At 35.5% G+C, this 21,741-nt stretch overlaps 1 protein-coding gene across 1 annotated transcript; it reads right to left on the bottom strand.

Annotated features, from left to right (window-relative positions):
- Window positions 1-1,901: 1,901 nt before the first annotated feature.
- Window positions 1,902-20,141, bottom strand: LOC127807826 (twinkle homolog protein, chloroplastic/mitochondrial). The gene is made up of 9 exons (XM_052345954.1): window positions 19,940-20,141; window positions 15,732-15,863; window positions 10,559-10,620; window positions 5,566-5,649; window positions 4,620-4,751; window positions 4,348-4,444; window positions 4,086-4,220; window positions 3,937-4,004; window positions 1,902-2,316 (listed from the first exon to the last, which is right to left on the bottom strand). The coding sequence occupies exons 1-9, from the start codon at window positions 19,961-19,963 to the stop codon at window positions 2,259-2,261; spliced, it is 792 nt and encodes a 263-aa protein (XP_052201914.1). The 5' UTR covers window positions 19,964-20,141; the 3' UTR covers window positions 1,902-2,258.
- Between the last annotated feature and the right edge of the window lie 1,600 nt (window positions 20,142-21,741).

Below are 21,741 nucleotides of genomic sequence, written 5' to 3'. Positions count from 1 at the left end.
ATATAACCTTATTGTTACCGAAAATATCATTTGTATATGAAATTTATTTATTTAAAAATATGGTATTGCATATTCTATTTAATTAAGAGTAGAAGAGTGTTTATAACAAGGGCATCTATAATATAATGAAATTCAAGTGTGTAATTGTCAACATTTAGAATTTTTCAACCGTAATTCGTAGACTCGTAACGAAGAAATAAGTTCAAATACATAAATAAGAAACGGAATAGAATAGAATATATGCAGGAGGTTTTTACGTAATTCGGCCAGAATGATGCCTACTTCACGACTATTCTCTGGTTATTCCGGCACACAATATGTTATTCTTGTTGTCTCTTTTTACAATAGTATTTTTGACCCCTATTTATAGTGAAAAGTGTTTACACTTGCATAAAATACAAAAGTGAGTAAATGACATCATGGGGACAAAATGCCCTTATCAATTTCATAAAATTGGGAATGAACTCCGTATTATCAGGGATCTGATGTACCTCACATAAAGTAAGTGGATCATTTCCTCTAATTATTCAGCAGTAATGTTGTTATGTGAGCTGAAAGATTAGGTCGGCGAGCTGAACGATTAAGCCAGCGAGCTAGAAGTATTGCTAGGAGTTCGTTGGGTATATCGTTGGAAGCCTTGCTGAGAACTCGCTTGGTTCTGCTATCTGAGCTCATATTTCAGCAACATGTGACCTTGTTCTGATGAGCTCAAGCTTATTGAGCTTCAAGAGATTAGGCCGACCTGTTAGGTCAAGCCAAACCCATGCAAAAAATACCCATAACAATAATAATGTGTATAAAATTTTATATTCAAATAATATTTTTTTTATTATTCTATTATATTTGATATATGAACATGAAAAAAGATAATTCACTTCTAATACCATATAATCATGAATATGTATATTTTTTTTTTAACACAAAAATCTAGGAAGCCTCGATACACATTGGGCCATCACCTCCTTTCTATAAATAAATTACAATTCCATACATCAGGCCAAACAAATGGATAAGTAAGTCCAAGTCAAAACTTGTACCCTCGCCCCTCAAATAAACGCAAATAATACACTACCTACATAGGCCTACTCTTGAATACGCAACCTTACACTACCCAAATCCTCAAATGTATGCGAACGGCTGTCTGTATTACTCCCAAGAGGTTTAAATATATATATGTTACCATAAACATTTTTTCATTCATTTGATAAGAGTTGTCACCAACGACCAACCCAAAATGTTATGGGCCCGTTTAGTGCTAATGCCAAATAAAAACATCAACGAGTGTAATTTGTAGTTAATTTAGTCTTTATACTAATATTCACAAACACATATGCTAAAAATGACAAAGGGTTAGGTATGAGGCGGACCAACAATGACTTAGCTTAAAAATCTCTAACCCAAAACCTGTCGCTAAACGAACCACCAATTAACTCATTTATTATTTTGATTAAATTTAACACATTTTACCCAAACTAGTGAAATTCAGCATTTGCAAATTTTCTGTCAGGATGGCATATTCTCTTATGCCTATGCGACGAAAAGATAGAACCTTTTGCACTGTAAATGAGAACAAAAGGCAGCAGTGGAGTGGTCACCATCTGCAAAACCTTCCATACATTTCTTCACATAACCATTATCAGTCATAATTTCTAACATTATTCCAATTATCTAAAAAATGGGCTTAACAGGGAAAGGGTGGGTTTATGACACTATTATCAAACCCTAACAAGAGATCTGTTTAATCTCTGTCTTCAATAATCCTTGATTGTCTAATAAGTGAATGCAAAAAGTGGCTCACCCACTGCACCGGAAACATAGTTCTTATGCATTTGAAAAGCAAACATGCATATGCACAGATACCTCCGATCTGGTGAAGTCCTAATTCCAACCATAGACTAAAATCCATGAATCATCATCCTGATCACTTCTGACTCAGCATTTAAAAATCTATCTATATAATCAGAATCTACAGCCTTAGTTTAAGTACAAATTATACAAATCATATTATACAATAAGTTCAAGGAACGGCGAGAAAAATATAATAATAAAAAAAATAAGCTCTTTCACAAAAAAAAAAAAAAAGATATACAACAAAAACAAAATAGATCGGACAAAATTGAGAATTAGTTCTCCTTGACACTACCGAGTGTTTAAGCATAAGGTTCTACAAGTTAAGAGTATTCTTAGGCAACAAGAAGAGCACTCATGAACAATCAAGTTGGCAGCCTTCATTTAACTCTCTGCAATTGCCGACCCTGCTAATGTGGTTTTCCATTTACTCGGGAACTAACGTGGTCCATGTATTCACCAGTTACCCTGCCCATGCAATGTAGAATACATAAGGTTTTGCAGCCATTGTAATACAGCCAGATAAACACCAAGTCTGCCCGCAAAAAATTTGCACATATACATGCAGAAAGAAGGGAGATGAATAGATGGATGATTTCTTCTGGTAGGCCCTCCAATTTATAGGGGCAGTAAATGAGGATGTCTCATAGCTGATCTAGTGACCAAAATGTGTTATTTATTGTTTAGCTACGTCAAACATGTTTTGCTATGGGATAATGACATGTTCCAATCATAGGCTAGCACATGAAGACTGGTATGATGACGTGAAAACCATTTCTAGGCACTTAAGATGAGGATTTGGGGTACCTAATGCAAAATGATGGGGGGCATGTAACAGGCACTAAATCAGTGTGAAAATTTTCTCCTCTTTGAAATTAAGGAATTTGGAACAAGTACCAGTCAATTTTTACAGAGACTTATTGACGAGGACTGCAAAAATGTCTTATTCAAAAGTATAATCACCAGAAATAAATATTTAAAAGTGGCTATCAAAATCCAAAGTGAGAAACAATGTGAAAAGTGTGAAGCTAACCCAAGTCTTGGGCTCAAGTTCTAATGCTACAAAAACTGGTGCAAATATGTCATCATCGATATAAATTCACAAGACGTGAAAATCTGAAATAGATGGACAAAGACACAATGGAGATGCAAACAACTATTTTTTTCATATTTTTATTAGCCTTATCTGTTGATATAATATCCAGAACTAACCAAAAATGACCAAAAGGTAGAACCATTCAACACGGAAATGATATTAAAGAAACAAATTTAATTATTCAATATTGTTCATAAATGGTATATGATTACACCCACAAATACAAAGATCTACATTCAGTAGTCGACAAATTATCCATTAAAAATAAATTTAAGTCACATTCTTTTTTTGCTTGGTAATGTGAGTCACATTTCAAATAAGTATCTGATATACATTTTTTTTCTACGTCAAATATGTGTCAGATAGATAATAAACTCAATGCCCATTGCAAATAAAAACTGCTAAGAGCAATTAAACGGTACAAAAAATCTGTTTTTGAACACTACAATTCATTTCTCATCAATAAGAACAGTCCATTATCCACTTAAGACCCAATATAATGAACCACTGTTTCAATCAATCAAGGAATAAGACTGGTTTCTCTTCCTTTCTTTTCTGTTTTTTTTTTTTTTTCAACTGATAAGCATCCATCAAGATTTTGTTTATCCTTCCCCAAGACAAGAATCCATCAATGGATCAAATATACCACGGTATGCTACAGAAACCAAGCACAAAGCTATGCATCAAATGGCAATTTCCAAAAAGCAACCTCTAAAAATATGACCACCACAAACACCCCATGGGTGGCTCCAATGGCAAGAGCCGGTGGTGGACATGCCTAAGGTCTCAGGTTCGAAACCTCCTGAAGGAGTTATATAGAGATTAAATCATGATTTACCTAGGAGTGGGTTGGGGTGAGGCCCACCTCCCCCCAAGAATAGTGGGGCCTAAGTTTTGACACTTGGGTTATCAAAAAAAAAATATGACCACCACCATTAAGAACAATTCCTGCAAAAACTAGATCCCACAAAACTACAAAGCAAGCTCCATACCTATTATATGACAAGAAAGCCTCGCCTATGGTTCCTGCAACCTTATTCCGCACCTTCCGCACACAAACCTGGTAACAAAACATACAATTAGAATGCCACATTACTGAAATTTCTTGCGGGTACCAAATAGTGCAGAGAAACCCACTTACTTGCACTAGATCCATAGGACCTGCATCTGGATCCCTGTTCCGATGAATGACAATGCCATTGTCACATTTGTTTATGAAATGTGCACTTCCACTGATGTCATATAAATTAGGGGGACTTCCAACCCAATGATGCAACTGTTATGAATTCAGCAATTACAGGTTAGGAACGCAAAAACTCTAGGCAAAAAATAAAGACATCCCCAGTTTATCAGTTGCAAGAATAAGAACTATAGACAGCAAATAGAGACAAATGGTTCATTACCTGTCTTGGGTGTGCTACAAACCAAACATGGCAGGCATGATGTTGAGCAAATCGTTTAATCTTAGTTAGCATCTGACTCACATACTCCGTCTCAGTCCTGTTACATGTACAGTAAATGTTACAGGATCACCATTGAAAAGCGTGCTAAAAGTAAGAGCTAAAGCATAGAAGGAAGCATCCAACATGGGATTGGAAATGTTCTTTAGGAAACTAAATTCCTAAAATGTTTTTGCTTGAAATTCTCTCAATATGTAGCGCTGCTAGTAACTTACTGGCTCACAGGCCGTTGATGATCAAGTTCATTGTAAGGATCGATCACAAGTCCATTAACACCATGTCTTAGAACTGCTGACCTTGCAAGATCAAGGACCCAACTGATGTTTGGAAGGCAGTCATTCTCACACCTATTCCACAACCAACAAGGCAAACCACTATATTAAAGGGTGGAAAAAAAGGATTATTAAATAAGAATACAACTAGTAGCATATGCTTCCATGAAACTGCAGCACATAAAACATAAAATGTCAGAAAGATGCTCTTCTTCATTATATATGTTCCCAATAGAATATATTTAAGCATTTAAACACTTAATTGAGAAAAAAAAAATGAAAATGAGAAGAACCACTTTTTTAACATCATTATCATTCTTTACGCTGTTATTAAAATTATCCAGATATCAAAGATTCTTATTTAGACTCAAAACTAGACAGACTTCTCCTTCAAGCCCCTTGCAACCTAAAATGCCACACACATTTATCACAAATTTTAATAAAGAAACTGGTGAAGCTAATATAAATGAAGTTGTATGGCGAGATCCATGCAGTAGAATCAAACCAGAACATGAACCAGCCCAGTCAAAGAGGAAAAAGAATTCTTTACAAAGACTTGTTCTTTGACTTAAAAGGAAAAATTCATCAAGTGATGACTCACTGAGCTTCAGCACAAAATCATGAATTTTGTGAGCTGATCAGTTGATTAATGTTATTCTTTTTATAACCAAATAAATTTATCAGTTTGAAAAGAATAACTTAGGGCATTTTCTTCCATTTATCCTTCAGAAATCAAGCAAACTAAATCTCATATTAAACTATAATTGATTTATATGTTCAACAACTCAAGAAAAATCAATTATAATTACAATTAAGCAAGTCAGGTCAGATGGGGTTAACAATCCTATAGAAAGAAGAATGAAAATGATAACTGATACTACTAACTGACCTTATGAGATAAAATGTTTCATCCAACCATTTCTTTCCTTGCTCTAGCTCATCAACAGTCATCCGTTCAACAGATTCATTGTATCTATGATTAAGCAGAAGAGAACACAAGTTAGATACTTTACAGCAATATTGATAATGTCATGGCTGAAATTCCAAATTCAACCTGTGCAAGTTTATTCCACTTGTCCAAAAGGGAAAAAAAAAAATCTGTATCATGCTTATGTAGACATTAGGTAATGATTCCCGCGCATGATGAGAAAATGTTTGCCAAAAGATTAAAATATACATCATGAGGTATACCCAGAAAAATGATGAACAATGGTAAAGCACAAAAAAAAGGAAGCAGTGTTACACACCAATAAGCACACTACAAGAGTGATAGCCTTTATTACATACTGTTTCATCTATAACTGGAAAGTGACTTAATAATGCAACTAACTGCTTAAGACTGAGCACACAGTGATTTCACAAACAAATACGTTTGATAATGCATACTCACCTACTATTTATTACTTAAAATTGATTGAGAATGTACATTAATATTGAGTCAAAATGAAGTAACTGATGGAATTCTATACTTTAACAAAAGTATAATCCTCATAGACTCTCAGTTTATATTAGAGAAATAATTGAAGAAAAATAAGTTACCAAGGATTATAGGTCCATGCCATGTCATGCTTTATAAATTAATAATTGGTATACACAAAATAAGAATAGCCGATGGTAGTCTTTCAACTATTGCAGGTAAAGGTCTCATTAAACTCTCTGACAATATTGATCTTCAATCAGTACTCCATGTTCCTAAACTTACCTGCAATCTTCTATCTGTTAGTAAACTTTCCAAAGACTTAACTGTCGTGTTATCTTCTTTGATTCCTATTGCATTTTTCAGGCCCAGAACTCGGGGAAGACGATTGGCAGTGCTAAAGAAATAAACAGGCTCTACTATTTAGATGGGGATGTCTTGCGTAATAAAAAAAGCTCACGGGTTGAATGGTATTAGTTCTACTTCTGTTTCTAATCAAATAATGCAATGGCATCTTAGGCTAGGCCATCCTAGTTTTCCTTACTTGAAATATTTATTTCCTACATTGTTTAAAGGAGTGGATCCTTCTATGTTTCAATGCGAGAGTTGTCATTTATCCAAAGATCATCGTGTTAAATTTCTTCCAAAACCCTATTGTCCTTCAAAACCATTTATTTGATACATAGTGATGTTTGGGGGCCTTCTAAGATCTCCACTTTGTCCGGCAAAAAGTGATTTGTTACTTTTATTGATGATCATACTTACTTACTTGCAAAGAAATCATATGTGCCTAAAACTTTCAAAGATTTTTTCCATCTAATTGAAGCTCAATTTAACACAAAAATCGGTATTCTTCGATTTAATAATGGCACTGAATATTTTAATAAATCTTTGGGGGGGTTTTTAAAAGAAAAAGGAATTTTACATCAATCCACTTGTCGTGAAACTCTCCAACAAAATGGTATTGCTGAATGGAAAAATCGACACCTACTAGAGGTTGCCAAGGTCATCATGTTGTCTATGAATGTCCCTAAATACCTCTGGGGTGATGCAATTTTAACTGCTTCTTATCTCATCAATCGTATGCCTACTCGTGTTCTACAGTTTCAAACTCCCTTGCATTCTTTAAAACAACTCTTCCCTCTATGCCGTATATATTCTGAGTTACCCTTAAAAGTTTTTGGATGCACTTGCTTTGTTTATATTCCTCAAATATTTCGTTCCAAATTGGATCCCACAGCTGAAAAATGTGTCTTTCTGGGTTATGCACCAAATAAAAAAGGGTACAAATGTTTTAATCTTGTCACCAAAAAAAACTTATATTACTATAGATGTGTCTCTCCTACTTTCCCAAAAATAATCTTCAGGGGAAGCGTATTGAGAAAGAAGATAATCTTTTGCATTCTAATGTTGAGGAGGATAATTCCTTAAAATTCTATGATCCTCGTCCTACCATGATTAATACTCCTCTCCACTCTGATAAACAACTCAAGGATATAAATGTCTCAAACATTGTGGAACAGGGTGTGTCTAGTTCACAGGTGCCTAGCGTTGATGGGATTGGAACCAAGGGGAGAATTACCACAAATGGATCAGAATATTCCAAAATCGGAGCTTCAGTTTTATACAAGAAGGCAAACCTTGAAGAATACTATCAATCCAAATATTCCTCTAACTACTGAACAATTGACGTCTTTGAATGATGGGCCTTTCGATAGTACTTTTTTTTCTCATGATAATTCTAAACTCACTCCTTCAAAGTATTCTTCATTTAACTTGTCCGATCTTGATGTTCCTATTGCTACTAGGAAATGAGTGAGATCTTGTACCAAACACCCAATTGCTAAGTACCTGTCATACCAAAAATTGTCTAATTATCATAAGGCCTTTCTTTCAAATATTTCTATCCTGCATGTCCCAAGAACAATTCAGGATGCCCTTGGTGACCCAGATTGGAAGTTAGCAGTCCAAGAGGAAATGAGTGCTCTTAGAAAGAATGGAACTTGGGAGATTGTGAACAAACCAAAAGGCAAAACAACGGTAGGTTGTAAGTGGATATTTACTATAAAATGTAAGGCAGATAAGAGCATAGAAAGATACAAAGCAAGACTGGTTGCTAAGGGATTCACCCAAATATACGGTATCGACTATCAAGAAACATTTGCTCCAGTAGCTAAAATAAACTCCATTCGAGTTCTTCTCTCCCTTGCAGTGAATTTTGATTGGCCACTCCACCAATTTGATGTAAAGAATGCCTTCCTAAATGGTGATTTAGAAGAAGAAGTGTTTATGGATCTTCCACCAGGATTTGAGAAGAGCCCCGGTACAAACAAGGTATGTCGTTTAAAAAAATCCTTATATGATCTAAAACAGTCTCCGAGAGCATGGTTTAAAAGATTTGGAAAGGCGATGAAAAGCTATGGTTACATTCAGAGCCAAGCAGATCACACACTGTTCTTCAAGCATGCTAGTGACGGTAAGAAAGCAATCTTAATTGTGTATGTGGATGATCTAATAATGACTGGTGATGACAAAGGAGAGATTGAAGAGCTTAAGAGAAGATTAGCTCATGAGTTCGAGATCAAGGACTTGGATCCTCTAAAATACTTTCTTGGGATGGAATTTGCAAGATCTAAAGAGGGGATCTTTGTCAACCAACGTAAGTATATTCTAGATTTAGTCAATGAAACAGGAATGCTTGGGTGTAAGGTTGCTGAAACTCCCATTGAACCCAACTTAAAACTTCAACCTGCCGAGGCCAAGAACGTGGTAAAAAGGGAGAAATATCAAAGACTTGTGGGTAGACTTATCTATCTATCCCATACTCGACCAGACATAACATTTGCTGTAAGTATTGTAAGTCAATTTATGCACTCACCTGGTTCACAACATTTTGAAGCTACCTATAGAATTCTGCGGTACCTAAAGGGAACCCCTGGAAAGGGTCTAATTTTTAAAAAATGTGGACATCTTCATATAGAGGCTTATACAGGTGCAGATTGGACAGGCAGTATAACTGACAGAAGATCTACATCAGGGTACTGCACCTTTGTTGGGGGGGGGGGGGGGGAATCTTGTTACTTAGAGGAGTAACAAACAAAATGTGGTGGCCAGAAGCAGTGCTGAAACCGAATTTCGTGCAGTTGCCCATGGCATTTGTGAGGTCATGTGGATAAAGAGGCTTCTATCAGACTTGAGGGTCTCCACTTCACTACCAGCAAAAGTTTATTATGATAATAAAACTGCAATCTCTATTGCTCATAATCCTGTTCTCCATGACAGGACGAAGCATGTAGAGGTGGATAAACACTTTATTAAGGAAAAAATTGATAATGGAGTAATTTGTATGCCTTACATTCCAACAGTTGACCAAGTGGCTGATATTCTTACAAAAGGATTACACAAAACTCAGTTTGAGAAACTTGTGAGTAAGCTTGCCATGGAAAATATCTTCAAGCCAGCTTGAGGGGGAGTGTAGAAATGGAAGTATTTTTGAATATAGAATATTCTTTATACATGTTAGGAGCTATATATATTCTGTATATTCTTCTTTCCTTTTTGTTATTTTCCTTTTGTATTATTCTCTTTCTCAATAAAGAGAAAAGGGGAATTAGAGTATAAACAAAAGAAATAGAGAAATATATTATTTCTCAGCTTTGTTTAGAGAAACAAATACTTGGTGGAGAACCCTTAAACATGGCATACGATATAAAGGCCTTATAGAAGAAATGGTCATGGATAAAGATGAGTGGGAGTCAAGAATTCATGTAGCTAACCCCATATAGTGGGATTAAGGCTTGTGATTGTTATTTGTTGTTGTTTTTGTAGGAACCCTTGAACATGGCATGAAATATAATGGCCTTATTGAAAATTGGAGACCTACAATTCATGTATCCAACCCCACCAAGTTGGAGTAAGGTTTGTGATGATGATCTATAGTGGATATAGGAGATCCAAAGTTTCCAATCTCATACCCCACACAATACATCCAAACAATGCTTTACACAATTAGTATAATCTTCTCAAACTCCCTCAAATTAGAGGAAAGAAATGAAGCTAGATAAGTTACCAAGGAGAATCAGAAGTAGTTGCAATTAAGGACATTGATATTTGATCATGATACCTTCAGTAACAATGAATGAAGCTAGTGGGGGATCTAGAAGTATTGATGCCAGCATACCACAACCAAATAACAGTTTGATGCCCAATTCTCACTCCACCAGCTTTATTTTTGAGGCCAAAGATATCAAACTAGTAAACAATTTACTATTATACAGTCATCTAATTACTTCTAAACTTTATTAGCAATTACCATCAAGTTCAATATCAGACAAAGAAGCAAGACCGTTATATGTTCTACAAGCAGATAGATGCGCAACTTTGGGAGCATGAACTAATTTTTCAGCTCACTAACACAAAACGGAAGTAATGTAGTAAATGACAATAAACTATGCTATAAACTTGCCTCGCATCAAAGAAGGGCTTTTTTATGTGTTTCTCCAAAAGTTTCCTTGCATGCTCCCGAACCTACACATCAATTGAATAGACATGGACTAAGATTGATATCAATAAAAAGGAAGGCACTTCATGAAATCACCTGATGCAAGAACTTTAACAGTCCATAAGAGGGTTCTCAAATTCATGCACAAGAAAGATATTATATAATATTTTAAGAAAAAGACTGTCATGATCAGCAAAATTAGAAGATAGGATATAGCAGAAAGCAGTTGAAGTTGTTTCAACTGCAATTATTACAGTTATAGTAGTTGGCAACAAACCACTGCAACTATTATAAGCTGTTAGTAGAATCAGTTACAAATGTAACCAATTTAACTGTTGAGGATAGCCATGCCACATTCCTAGGGGCAATACTGCAATTGTGTTCTTTTCTGGCTATTACTGCTTGTACATAGTGGTTATGGCAGTTAGGTCATCCCGAGTTCTACACTCCAGAACATTGTAAGGCTAGGCTATAAATAACCCATAACAAAGGATGGGGATCAACATATGATTGAATTGATCTTCCTCCCCCCCCCCCCCCCCCCTCTCTCTCTCTCTCTCGTGATCATTCTCCCTCCTTAATTTTCCCTCTCTTTATTCAAATCTTCCCTCCACATTTCCCCTGTTCTCAATCTCATCCTTGCCAGATCCCTTGGGTCTGACAAGCCATATATAAGGCTATACCACCTTGTACTGAGACATTATAAATGAATTGATTTCAAGATCTCTCATTTTCTCGCTATCCATTCTCTATTTCCCTCTGTTTTTCTCACTAATTTCTCCCATTTCTCTCTCTTTCTTTCTTCTTCCACGATTGCCAACTAGAAACCCTAGATTTGAAACTAGGGTCCTGACGAGGACAAGAGATGCAATATAGAAGGCAGTTTATTAAAATGAGTACCAGCACTGACAAATTAAATAGATTTTAGATGATAAATCTATCGTGGATTTTGATGATACTCGAGATCCAACTCAATTGACACACATACATCTTACATGGGCCATACTTAGTCTTAACCCATTATCCAGGCCACCTTTAGCCTTGGTCCGCTTAACCAAGCTGCCCTTGGCCTCAGTATTCTACCTAGGCTTGGCTTGGCCTAAAAAAGCCACAAACCCAAGGGCAAACCAATTCTACTCAAAATTGAATTACCCAACCCAACTAGGATTCTCTCCTAGAAATAAGCGATAAGCTCAATCATGATTTAGGATTACTTCCTATAATCTAGTGATTAATCCTAATCTCAGTAAACTTGAGATAAACCCCTTCTCCTAAATTTTTAGACGATGGTCAGTGGGGATAATCTTAATCCCTCTAAATTTTTCTAGGATAACTATTCCTAAGCATTTTCTAACAAGGAAACTTGATCCTAACCAAAGGATAATCTCTAAAACACTACAAATAGAGAAGGATCTCTCCTCCAAGGAAGCACTCTGAATTACTCACTGGCTTCTTTGCCCTATTTTTATTATTGCTCCACGTCTAACTTAGGCATTGGAGTGGCTTTCCCAACAAACCCCTGGACAATTTCATGATTCTTTTTTTACAAAAGCTCATCTTACAGATTTGAGATTTGAGGCATCCAAGCCAGTTATCGCCATAGTTGTCAAAGGCAAGAGGCACAACTATGTGTGCCTCATCACCACTAAGGCACAATGCCATGCTTGAGGCATTGTCTAGGCGCACGCCTCATGCAAAGCACAAGGTGGATGAGGTGCATGCCTTGTATATAAATGTGTTCTTGTTGATTTGATTACATATTCTTATATATTGGTGAAAGGCAAACCTAACGATGGAAGTCTGAGGCCTATTGAACGTCCCACTAGCTAGAGAAGTACTCACATCTACATTATGCTTTATTCTTCCAATTTCTTTTGCAATTTAGAAGAAACTAATTCTTTAGTGTAATTGTTTTTCACTGTGTTCTACTCAATTTTTTTTCCTTTCTTCTAATTTATGTTGCAATTTAGAAGAAACTAATTGCTAAGAAACAAATGTTTTCATTGTGTGCTCTACTGATTCTTTTCCCTTTTCTAATTTCTTTTGCAATTAGAAGAAAGAAAAAAATTACAGAAGACGTAGCAAAAACATTTAAAAATTACAAAAGAAGACATAGCAAAAACATTGCAAAAGAAATTAGAAGAAATTAATTGTTTTCTTGTAATTATTTTTTATAGTGTGTTCTGCTATAATTTTTTTCTTTCCTCTAATCTCCTTTTGCAATTAGAAGAAAGTAATTTCTTTTATGCAATAGTATTAATTGTTATTATAGAGTTGGTTATTTATCATTTATGATTTTATGAGTTTGCATCTATCTCCTTATAGGTACATATTGAAAAGAATAGTGTAATATGCCTCATGCAGGAGGCTTGTGCTTCACCTCACATCTCATGCCTCGAGCCCAACACTAATTTGTGCCTCAATGCGCCTTGCACCTATGACAACTATGGTTGTTGTGCTCTCAACAAATATATTGGTGGTCAATTTTTGCATCATCAGATTTATTGCAAATGCTCATTTCATTTAAGTGCAGCACTATATTCACTTTATATTTATAGAATGGTGTTCATATACCATATTGTAAACTAAACCTTCTATGAATCAACAAAAAGTATAGGCCACTCAAAAGACAATCATAGATTGCTTGCAATTGTATTTCATGTGCATATAGAATTAAATTCACATGATGAAAGAAAAAGGGTACTCGCACCCAACCCCCCATGGTTTGGGTCATTGGCTGAGATACAGCTTGTGATTTGGAAATACTTCTAAAAGTCCTTGTGGTTAGCAGTTTTTGCTCATGACCTCATTCCGCTTAATACTAATATTAAAATTAAAAATAAATTTTAAAAACAAACAAAACAAAAATCAACAAAACAATAAAACAATGGCTGGTGGGCTCATCAAGACACACAGACTGGAAACACAAGGAGGAAGCTGCAACTGATGGAGTGGAATAAGCAATGATGGGCAGTCATCGGTTTGGAGAGAGAGAGAGAGAGAAGAAGAAGAAGAAGACGAATCAGTGAGGAAGACAAATCGAAGAAAATGAAGATGGAGAAGAAGAAGAAGAAAGAGGCAATCTTTGGAAATCGCGAAAGAGCCATAGTGCATTGATCATTGATCATTGTCACATCCAGCGTCATCAACTGCCATGCCATTCACCACTGCCCTTCATCAACCTTCTTCGTTGACTGGTCATCACCGTCGACACCGCCTCACTTCCCCTTCGTTCCATGTCTCAACCCATCTCTCCTACCTTGGAAACCCTAACCTCCGCTGGCCACTGCCTTCAACCACCACTGCAAAACCCTTTGTATCTGCTTTGTCTGTCTTAACCTCCATTACAAAAACCATCTGTCTCTGCCCTTTCTCCCTAACCAATCGATTTCCAAAACCCATTGATGGGTTATGGAATCTGGACCAATTGGTTCCAAATCATGAAAATTGAACCATAGATGGGTTTGATTTCAATCTGGAACCAAAATCAAGACCATCGACATTATCGGAAATGATGTGTTTCCCAGTTAAAAACAGTCAAAACCATCATTTTTAGCACCAAAAACAATGGCTACAACTGAAAAACGCATTGTTTCCAGCGCCATCGCCAGAAACCATGTTCCAACCAGCCACATCTCTCTTTTTTTAAATTTTATTAAACTGAACGAGCTATTTGTGTGCCCTACGGCTGCATAGGTTCTTTATCTTTCCCCAGATATACTTTCAACTGCCTCTGCTATCCTATCAACAGGTCAGTCAATATCAGTAGCGGAGGAAGAAGAGTAGTCCCCTGATCATTAGTTAGTATTTAGTTTTAATTTAACTTAATCAGTGGTTTAATTAACTTAATTCAGGTTAATCAGTGTTTAATTAACTTAATTTAAGTTAATTAGATTTTTGAGTAACAGCATTAGTTATGAAGGGGGTGTCTCAACAAAAAAGCCAAACCACAAGTACCTCTAGAATCATTTTGAAACCACAAGGAGTCTCCACGCCAGTCCCAAGCCCGGATAAAGGAGGAGGGTTGTGTTAGGTAGCCGACAGTCAACGTAAACTTTGTCGGATCCAAAACATGAACTTGCCCTAGTAATGGATGAACTCACTAAAGATATTCAGACAAATGTGCCATGGTGTATGCTATTTGCAGACGACATAGTGTTGGTGGATGAAACAAAAGAAGGAGTGAACACTAAGCTTGAGTTGTGGAGAAACAATTTAGAATTTAAGGGATTTAAATTAAGTAGAAAGAAAACAGAATATATGGAATGCAAATTTAGTAAAAATGCAAGAGTGGATGATGTTATAATAAAATTAGAAGACCAAATCCTACAAAGAAAAGACCATTTTCGATATTTGGGATCAGTGATTCAAAAAGATGGAGAAATCCATGAGGATGTCGCACATAGAATTAAGGCAGGTTGGCTAAAATGGAGAAATGCATCGGGGGTGTTTGTGATGGTAAAATCCCATTAAAATTGAAAGGAAATTTTATAGGACAGCTATAAGACCAGTCTTGCAGTATGGCTCAGAATGTTGGGCAGTCAAATACCAGCATGAGCAAAAGACGAGTGTAGCGGAGATGAGATGTTAAGATGGATGTGCGGACATACAAGAAAAGATAAAATTAGAAATGAAGTTATTCGTAATAAGGTAGGGAGTAATGCCAATCGAGGAGAAGATGAGAGAGACTAGACTAAGATGGTTTGGTCATGTGAGAAGGAGACTAAGAGACGCTCTGTGAGGAGAGTGATGAAATGGAACAATTAGTCACAAAAAGAGGTAGAGGTAGACCAAAAAGACTTTGGGAGAGACATTAAAATTTAATATGAAATATATGGATCTAAAGAGGATATGACAAAAGACAGAAATACATGGAAGTCTAGAATTCATGTAGCCGACCCCACATAGTGGGATAAAGGCTGGATATGTTGTTGTTGTTGTAAGGAGTCTCCACGCAAATGACCCAAGCCATAGGGGGTCTAGTGCAATTTACCAAAGAAAAAATATGACAATTATACCATGTTAAAAATTCAACTCTTGTATAAATCAACAAAATGCAGATAAAAGAAAAGAAAAATGAAGCTTTTACAAGGTCCCAAAGCGAAACCTTAAGAATATGGTTGCAACATGAACTCACCTTATTTTCCATTGAGCAAAGTGCAAATTTCCAACCTACACTACCATTAAGATTGCATAGAAGAGCATCAATCCATTCACTCTTGCCAGAATTTGGAACCCCAGTTACTATAGTCAACTCTCCTGGCACAACCTGCTCAAAATAAAGTTTGATAATTAGAATTTGCTTGTATTACTACTTCTCAAAATGGACACACACTGTCCAACATCCCCTTTTGAAAATTAACAAAGAAGCAAACCCCATAAATAAAATAACACATGTTTCAATTCCTTGACATTACAACATTTTAAATCAACCAATCAACTAAACAAGGCATCAATGCTGGATATTTTAGAGATATATTTAAACCGATCAGAAAATAATATATCAAACAAAAAAAATACAAAAAAATCAAAGAAACCTAAAATTTGTTTCTAAATACAAAAAAATTTCAAGATACAATTAGACATGAAGCTGAACAGGATGGTATTTTTGAGTTCAAACCCAATGCAGTTTGCAACCATGTGAAAATCAACCAAATATGGCTGATGCAATCAATCAAAATCTATGCAATAGTTCTTAAGGGTCATCTAAACATGGACACCTATAAAAAAAAAGCTGTCACATTTGGTGCCAACAATATGCTGACACTACTTAAAACATTTGGACACTTATTCAAACATGTACTACTATATTTTAATTTTTATAATCAAGCATTTCTTGAAAACTATGAAGGCATCTGCTTCTACGGTTCTACAATAAGAATGTTAATATCCATTGCTTTAACAAATTAGACTACATTACAAGCTTAAAACAGTATGTAAATATCAATGTTATAGCAAATAGCACAGCTCTCTTGGAAAGTTTTTGAACTCAAGATTTTGAAGCCAAAACTTTCAACTTGATTGTGATTAGATCTAGATCCTACCAGAATAGATATTAGGAATTTTTATTCACATTAATTTCCTAAAATGTAGAATACAAGACATAATCTCAACTATTTCATAATCTCTACTATTTTAATATAATAAATTCAGAAGGCATCTACAGTGCTGAAAAAGGGTCTTGTTTTTTATATGGAATATGTATTTTATGTGTCAGTGCCTTTGTCATATCATGACCTTACTTTCTTAAATTGCTGCATCAAGCTGCTTGTCCATTACACATTATCATGCTCATGTCAATCAGTGAACTTCCTCCACATGCTGGCAGAAAGTGGAACTTGTGATTTATAATTGATTAAAAGCCAAATGTTGTGACATGTTAATGGTGAAACAGTAGCAAAAACTAATGTTAACTACAAGATGAAGAAAACTTGGTATGGTACAATAGTGAACTCAGAATGTTTAAAAGAAAACATTCATTTTCCATCAAACAAGAAAAGGAATGGAGTTAATTACAAATACTCTATATTTTAGTTTCCAATCTCCATTTCTTAAAAATACCACAGATGAAAATCTTGTTTCAATTTCTTTCGATTAGCTAAGAAATGAAAATGTGGCACAAAAATTTCATAAACATGAGAAGTTGACAGGCTTCTGAAAATGACAACTAAATGAACATATTTCATGTAAGCACGTGACTTTACCTGAAAAGAATAAGTGTACATTTTGGAAATGACATCACTAAGAACCAACAAATTGATGTTAAAAGAGTGTATAACTTGTTATGAACTTTCAACTGAATATCATTTACAAAGATATCATAAGGACACTACTAACATTAGATGGATAGAGATTAAATGAGATGAGATCTCAATTGTAAAGGACACGTAGGGTCTTCCCTTTTTATCTTCCCATATACTCTAGCAACTGAATAATCTCTTTATGCTAATTTTATTATTTATTTATTTACTTATTTTTGACAAAATGAGAGAATAGAAGATACAAGATCATGTGTGAATAACTCCCCCAACATGAGAGGATATTCAGCGCCAAATTGGTTACTCACAAGCTAGCAAATTGCACAAAAGGCAGTGCAGAAGTAAAAGGGCATAAAAAAAAAAAAAAGTAAAGCAATAGCCAAAACAAGTAGAAAGGAAACTAGAACGAGATACTAGGGTTTAAGGCTTGTAGACCTCCAGTTTAAAAATTGAATATGACAGATATTCATAACTAGTTCTAAAGACTATTTACTTTGGGTTCACAAACCCAGAACCCTAAAGTTTATGCCATTTATAAATTTCCATTTGTGGACAATGGAAACTGCTGCCAACCAACACCAGAGACTCCAACAAATTGATGACAGTGACTTGGCACTTGTTCAGTTGAGGCGAGAAAGCAATGCAAAGGGTACTTATCACAAACTTAACTAAGAAAGTTTGAAGAGTACAAAATCCTGAAGTAAATCAACTCATGCTTATTTAATTGAGCAACCACTTGATCGGAAAATTAACCCAATAGTTAACATGTCTGATTTATACCCATTTGAGGGATTTGACAGGGAAGTTGCTCCAATTAAAGATAAAGTAATTAAGTCAAGGAGGGGAAACCAATATGCGCAATTTCTGGTAAAACAGTCGGTAAACCAGCAAGTGAAAGCACCTAGGTTGTAAAAGAAAAGCTGAAAAATATTGATGCAGGTATATATGTTGAAGCTGACAAAAATTAAATTCCAGTTGGGCTTATTTTCTAATCCAGGGAAATTCATACAGGAGCATCAATAAAGTTTGTTGATAATTTAGATTTAAGTGTCTTTTGTTTTGTATTATAGTTTCTTTTTCGTGGTTAACAATTATATTCTATTTTCTTCTGAAAGAGACCGTGTAATTAGCATGTGACTTTTAATTACCTTGGGTGGCAGAGATTAGGTGGGTATTTAGAAATCAAAGACTAGGATTAATAAATCTGCTATAACCCTAGTATAAATAGTCTTCTAGGACTACTTATGATCAGCTGTCTTATTCAACTTATAAGAAGGTTTATAAATCCTAAGCCCAATTATGTTTGCTCCAGCATCAATGCTACTTGATTTTGCTTGCAGTTTTCTGTTACATATGCTCATTTACTTCCACCTTATGTCAAATGACACTTTTTTGTAACTTGGGAAGACATTTCAGCAAAGAGCTTCATGGCAATGGCAATGGTTTGGCAGGAAAACTTGGCAAAGATAAGACATTGGCTGCAAAGGCCAATCATTATTTGATCAGGCATGTATAAAGAAGTGGGCAGACTGCTTAAACAACATGCAAATTGTCAATTTGGAAAAGGAAATCCATAAAATACCACGCCATCCACTCCTTTATCTAAACCAAGAGCACCATAAATTCACTTGAGCATGGATTTTGTAGTAGGACTTCCAAAGAAAGCAAAGGGGAACAATCTTATTCTTGTTGTGGTGGATCTATACTCAAAAATGGCACACTTTATTTCTTGTTCTAAAACTTCAGATGATACTCATGTTGCTGACTTGTTTTCCAGTGAACTGGTGACATTACATGTTTCATTTTCAATTGTTTCCTACAGGGATGCAAAATTCCTGGGACAATTTTGAAGGACTGCGGAGGAAATTAGGGACTGAATTGAAGTATTCCAGCACCTTCCATCCACAAACTGATGGCTAAATAGGAGCATCTAATTGGAGTTTGGGGAACTTGTGGGCATGTCTTATCCAAATACATGATAAGAATCAGATTTTGTTATTCTGCAAGTTGAATATGCCTACAATAATTCAGATAATATAAAACTATAAAGAAGACAACATTTGAAGCAACTTATGGGCTTAAACCTCAATTGTGCTTGACTGAGTACCATTGCCATGAGAGGCTGAAGTACAAGTGATAATGGTAGAGACTTTCGCTAAAGAGGTGGTTTTCAGTCTAGGGAGGCTCATTTTTGTACATAGCCTTACCCTTGCTTTGCAAAGAGGAGATTTCCACAACTTGAACCGCTGACCTTCCAACCAAAAAAGAGGAACCTTACCATTGCTAACCACAGCTTTCCTCCATCAATGTATATCAATTTACATAAAAACTATTAATGTGAATGGAAGAGACCTCTCATGAAGAAGAATATATGACAAGATTGGCCAATATTTCATCAGCAAGGAAATTAACATTGACCACTATTTCATCAGCAAACTTGTGCGACATATTACCTACATATGCTATGCTCCTCATGCCGCAAGGAAACTTGGAAATTCAATATAATACCAAATATGGAGAAAAACAAATACGGGGTAAAAAAGAGGATAGAAGAAAGAAGAAATAGATCAAACAAAAGTGTGCTCACATTGTATAGTGCATTTAAACCCATCCATCCAGTTGAGACACCAAATTCACTTCCAAGTGTTCGATGATAGTATGCATCAATCTCATCAAAGTAATTGCAAAAGTGAAAAGGCCTCTTATAGGATATAACTCAGCATTTTCAATGACTTCCTTCAGGGCAGTAGGTCCCATATACATTAGTACCTACAAGAATTGACACATCAGCTAAGTTGTTGGTGATAATCTCAGAAAATTTTCAAGAGCAGGGAAACAACAAGAAGAACAGGACTTTTACAGAACTTAAAAGGAGAAAACTATCAGCCAGATGATTACAAAGAACAAGCAATATATAGGCAAAGAATTATTATGACTTAAGACACTTAAGAAGTATCATAAATCAAATGATGGAATAAAAGAGTAGGACAAAGAACATGTTCCCAAGACAATATGGAGAACACACACTACATCACCCACAAAGATGATCACAGAGTTATAGGCAAATATAACAGACAGATGAGGAAGTTTAATGGATGATGGAAAGTCTTATAAAATGTTCTCCTAAATACCAATTAAAATTGAGCCATATCATGAAACTCTGGGAGAGAGTAATAGAGCAGAAGCTCAGAAAAGAAATAGATGTCTCGAAAAATCAGTTTGATTTCATGCCTGGTAGGTCAACAATGGAAGCTATATACCTACTGAGGCGCCTAATGAAAAATATCGAGATCATCAGAAGGACCTGCATATGGTGTTTATAAATCTAGAAAAGGCCTATGATAGAGTCCCTAAAGAAGTATTATGGAGGGTTTTAGAGAAGAAAAAAGTCCAAATCGCCTATATACAAGCCTTTAAGGACATGTATCACGGTGCAGAGACAAGGGTCAGAACATGCAGAAAGGATACTAAACCGTTTAAAATTACAATGGGATATATAAAGTTTGCACTAAGTCCATACTTATTTGCTTTAATAATGGATGAATTCACTAAACACATTCAGACAAAGGTGCCATAGTGTATGTTATTTGCAGATGGCATAGAGTTGGTGGATGAAACAAAAGAGGGAGTGAACACTAAGCTTGAGTTGTGGAGAAACAATTTAGAATCTACAGGATGTAAATTAAGTAAAAGGAAAACAGAATATATGGAATATAAATTTAGTAAGAATGCAAGCGTGGAGGATGTTATAATAAAATTGAAAGACCAAATCATACAAAGAAAATACCATTTTCGATATTTGGGATCAGTGATTCAAAAAGATGGAGAAATTCACAAGGATGTCACGCATAGAATTAAGGCAAGTTGGCTAAAATGGAGAAATACATCGAGGGTGTTATGTGATGGTAAAATCCCATTAAAACTGAAAGAAAATTCTATAAGACAATTATAAGACCAGTTTTGTTGTATAGCTCAGAATGTTGGGCAATCAAATACCAGCATTAGCAAAAGACGAGCGTAACGGAGATGAAGATACTAAAATGGATGTGCGGTCATATAAGAAAAGATAAAATTAAAAATGAGATTATTCGTAATAAGGTAGGAGTGGTATCAATCGAGAAGAAGATGAGAGAGACTAGACTAAGATGGTTTGGTCATGTGAGAAGAAGACCAAGAGACGCTCCTATGAGGAGAGTTGATGAAATGGAACAATTAGTTAAAAAAAGAAGTAGAGGTAAACCCAAAAAGACTTTGGGAGAGACATTAAAGTTCGATATGAAGTGCATGGACCTAAATGAAGATATGACAAAAGACAGAAATATATGGAAGTCTAGAATTTATGTAGCCGACCCCACATAGTTGGGATAAAGGTTGGATATGTTGTTGTTG

The sequence above is a fragment of the Diospyros lotus genome, chromosome 8 (genome assembly GCF_014633365.1).
Source record: "Diospyros lotus cultivar Yz01 chromosome 8, ASM1463336v1, whole genome shotgun sequence".
Lineage (NCBI taxonomy): Eukaryota > Viridiplantae > Streptophyta > Magnoliopsida > Ericales > Ebenaceae > Diospyros > Diospyros lotus.
Note: the sequence above shows the minus strand (reverse complement) of the source record. Positions and strands in the feature narration are given on the sequence as shown.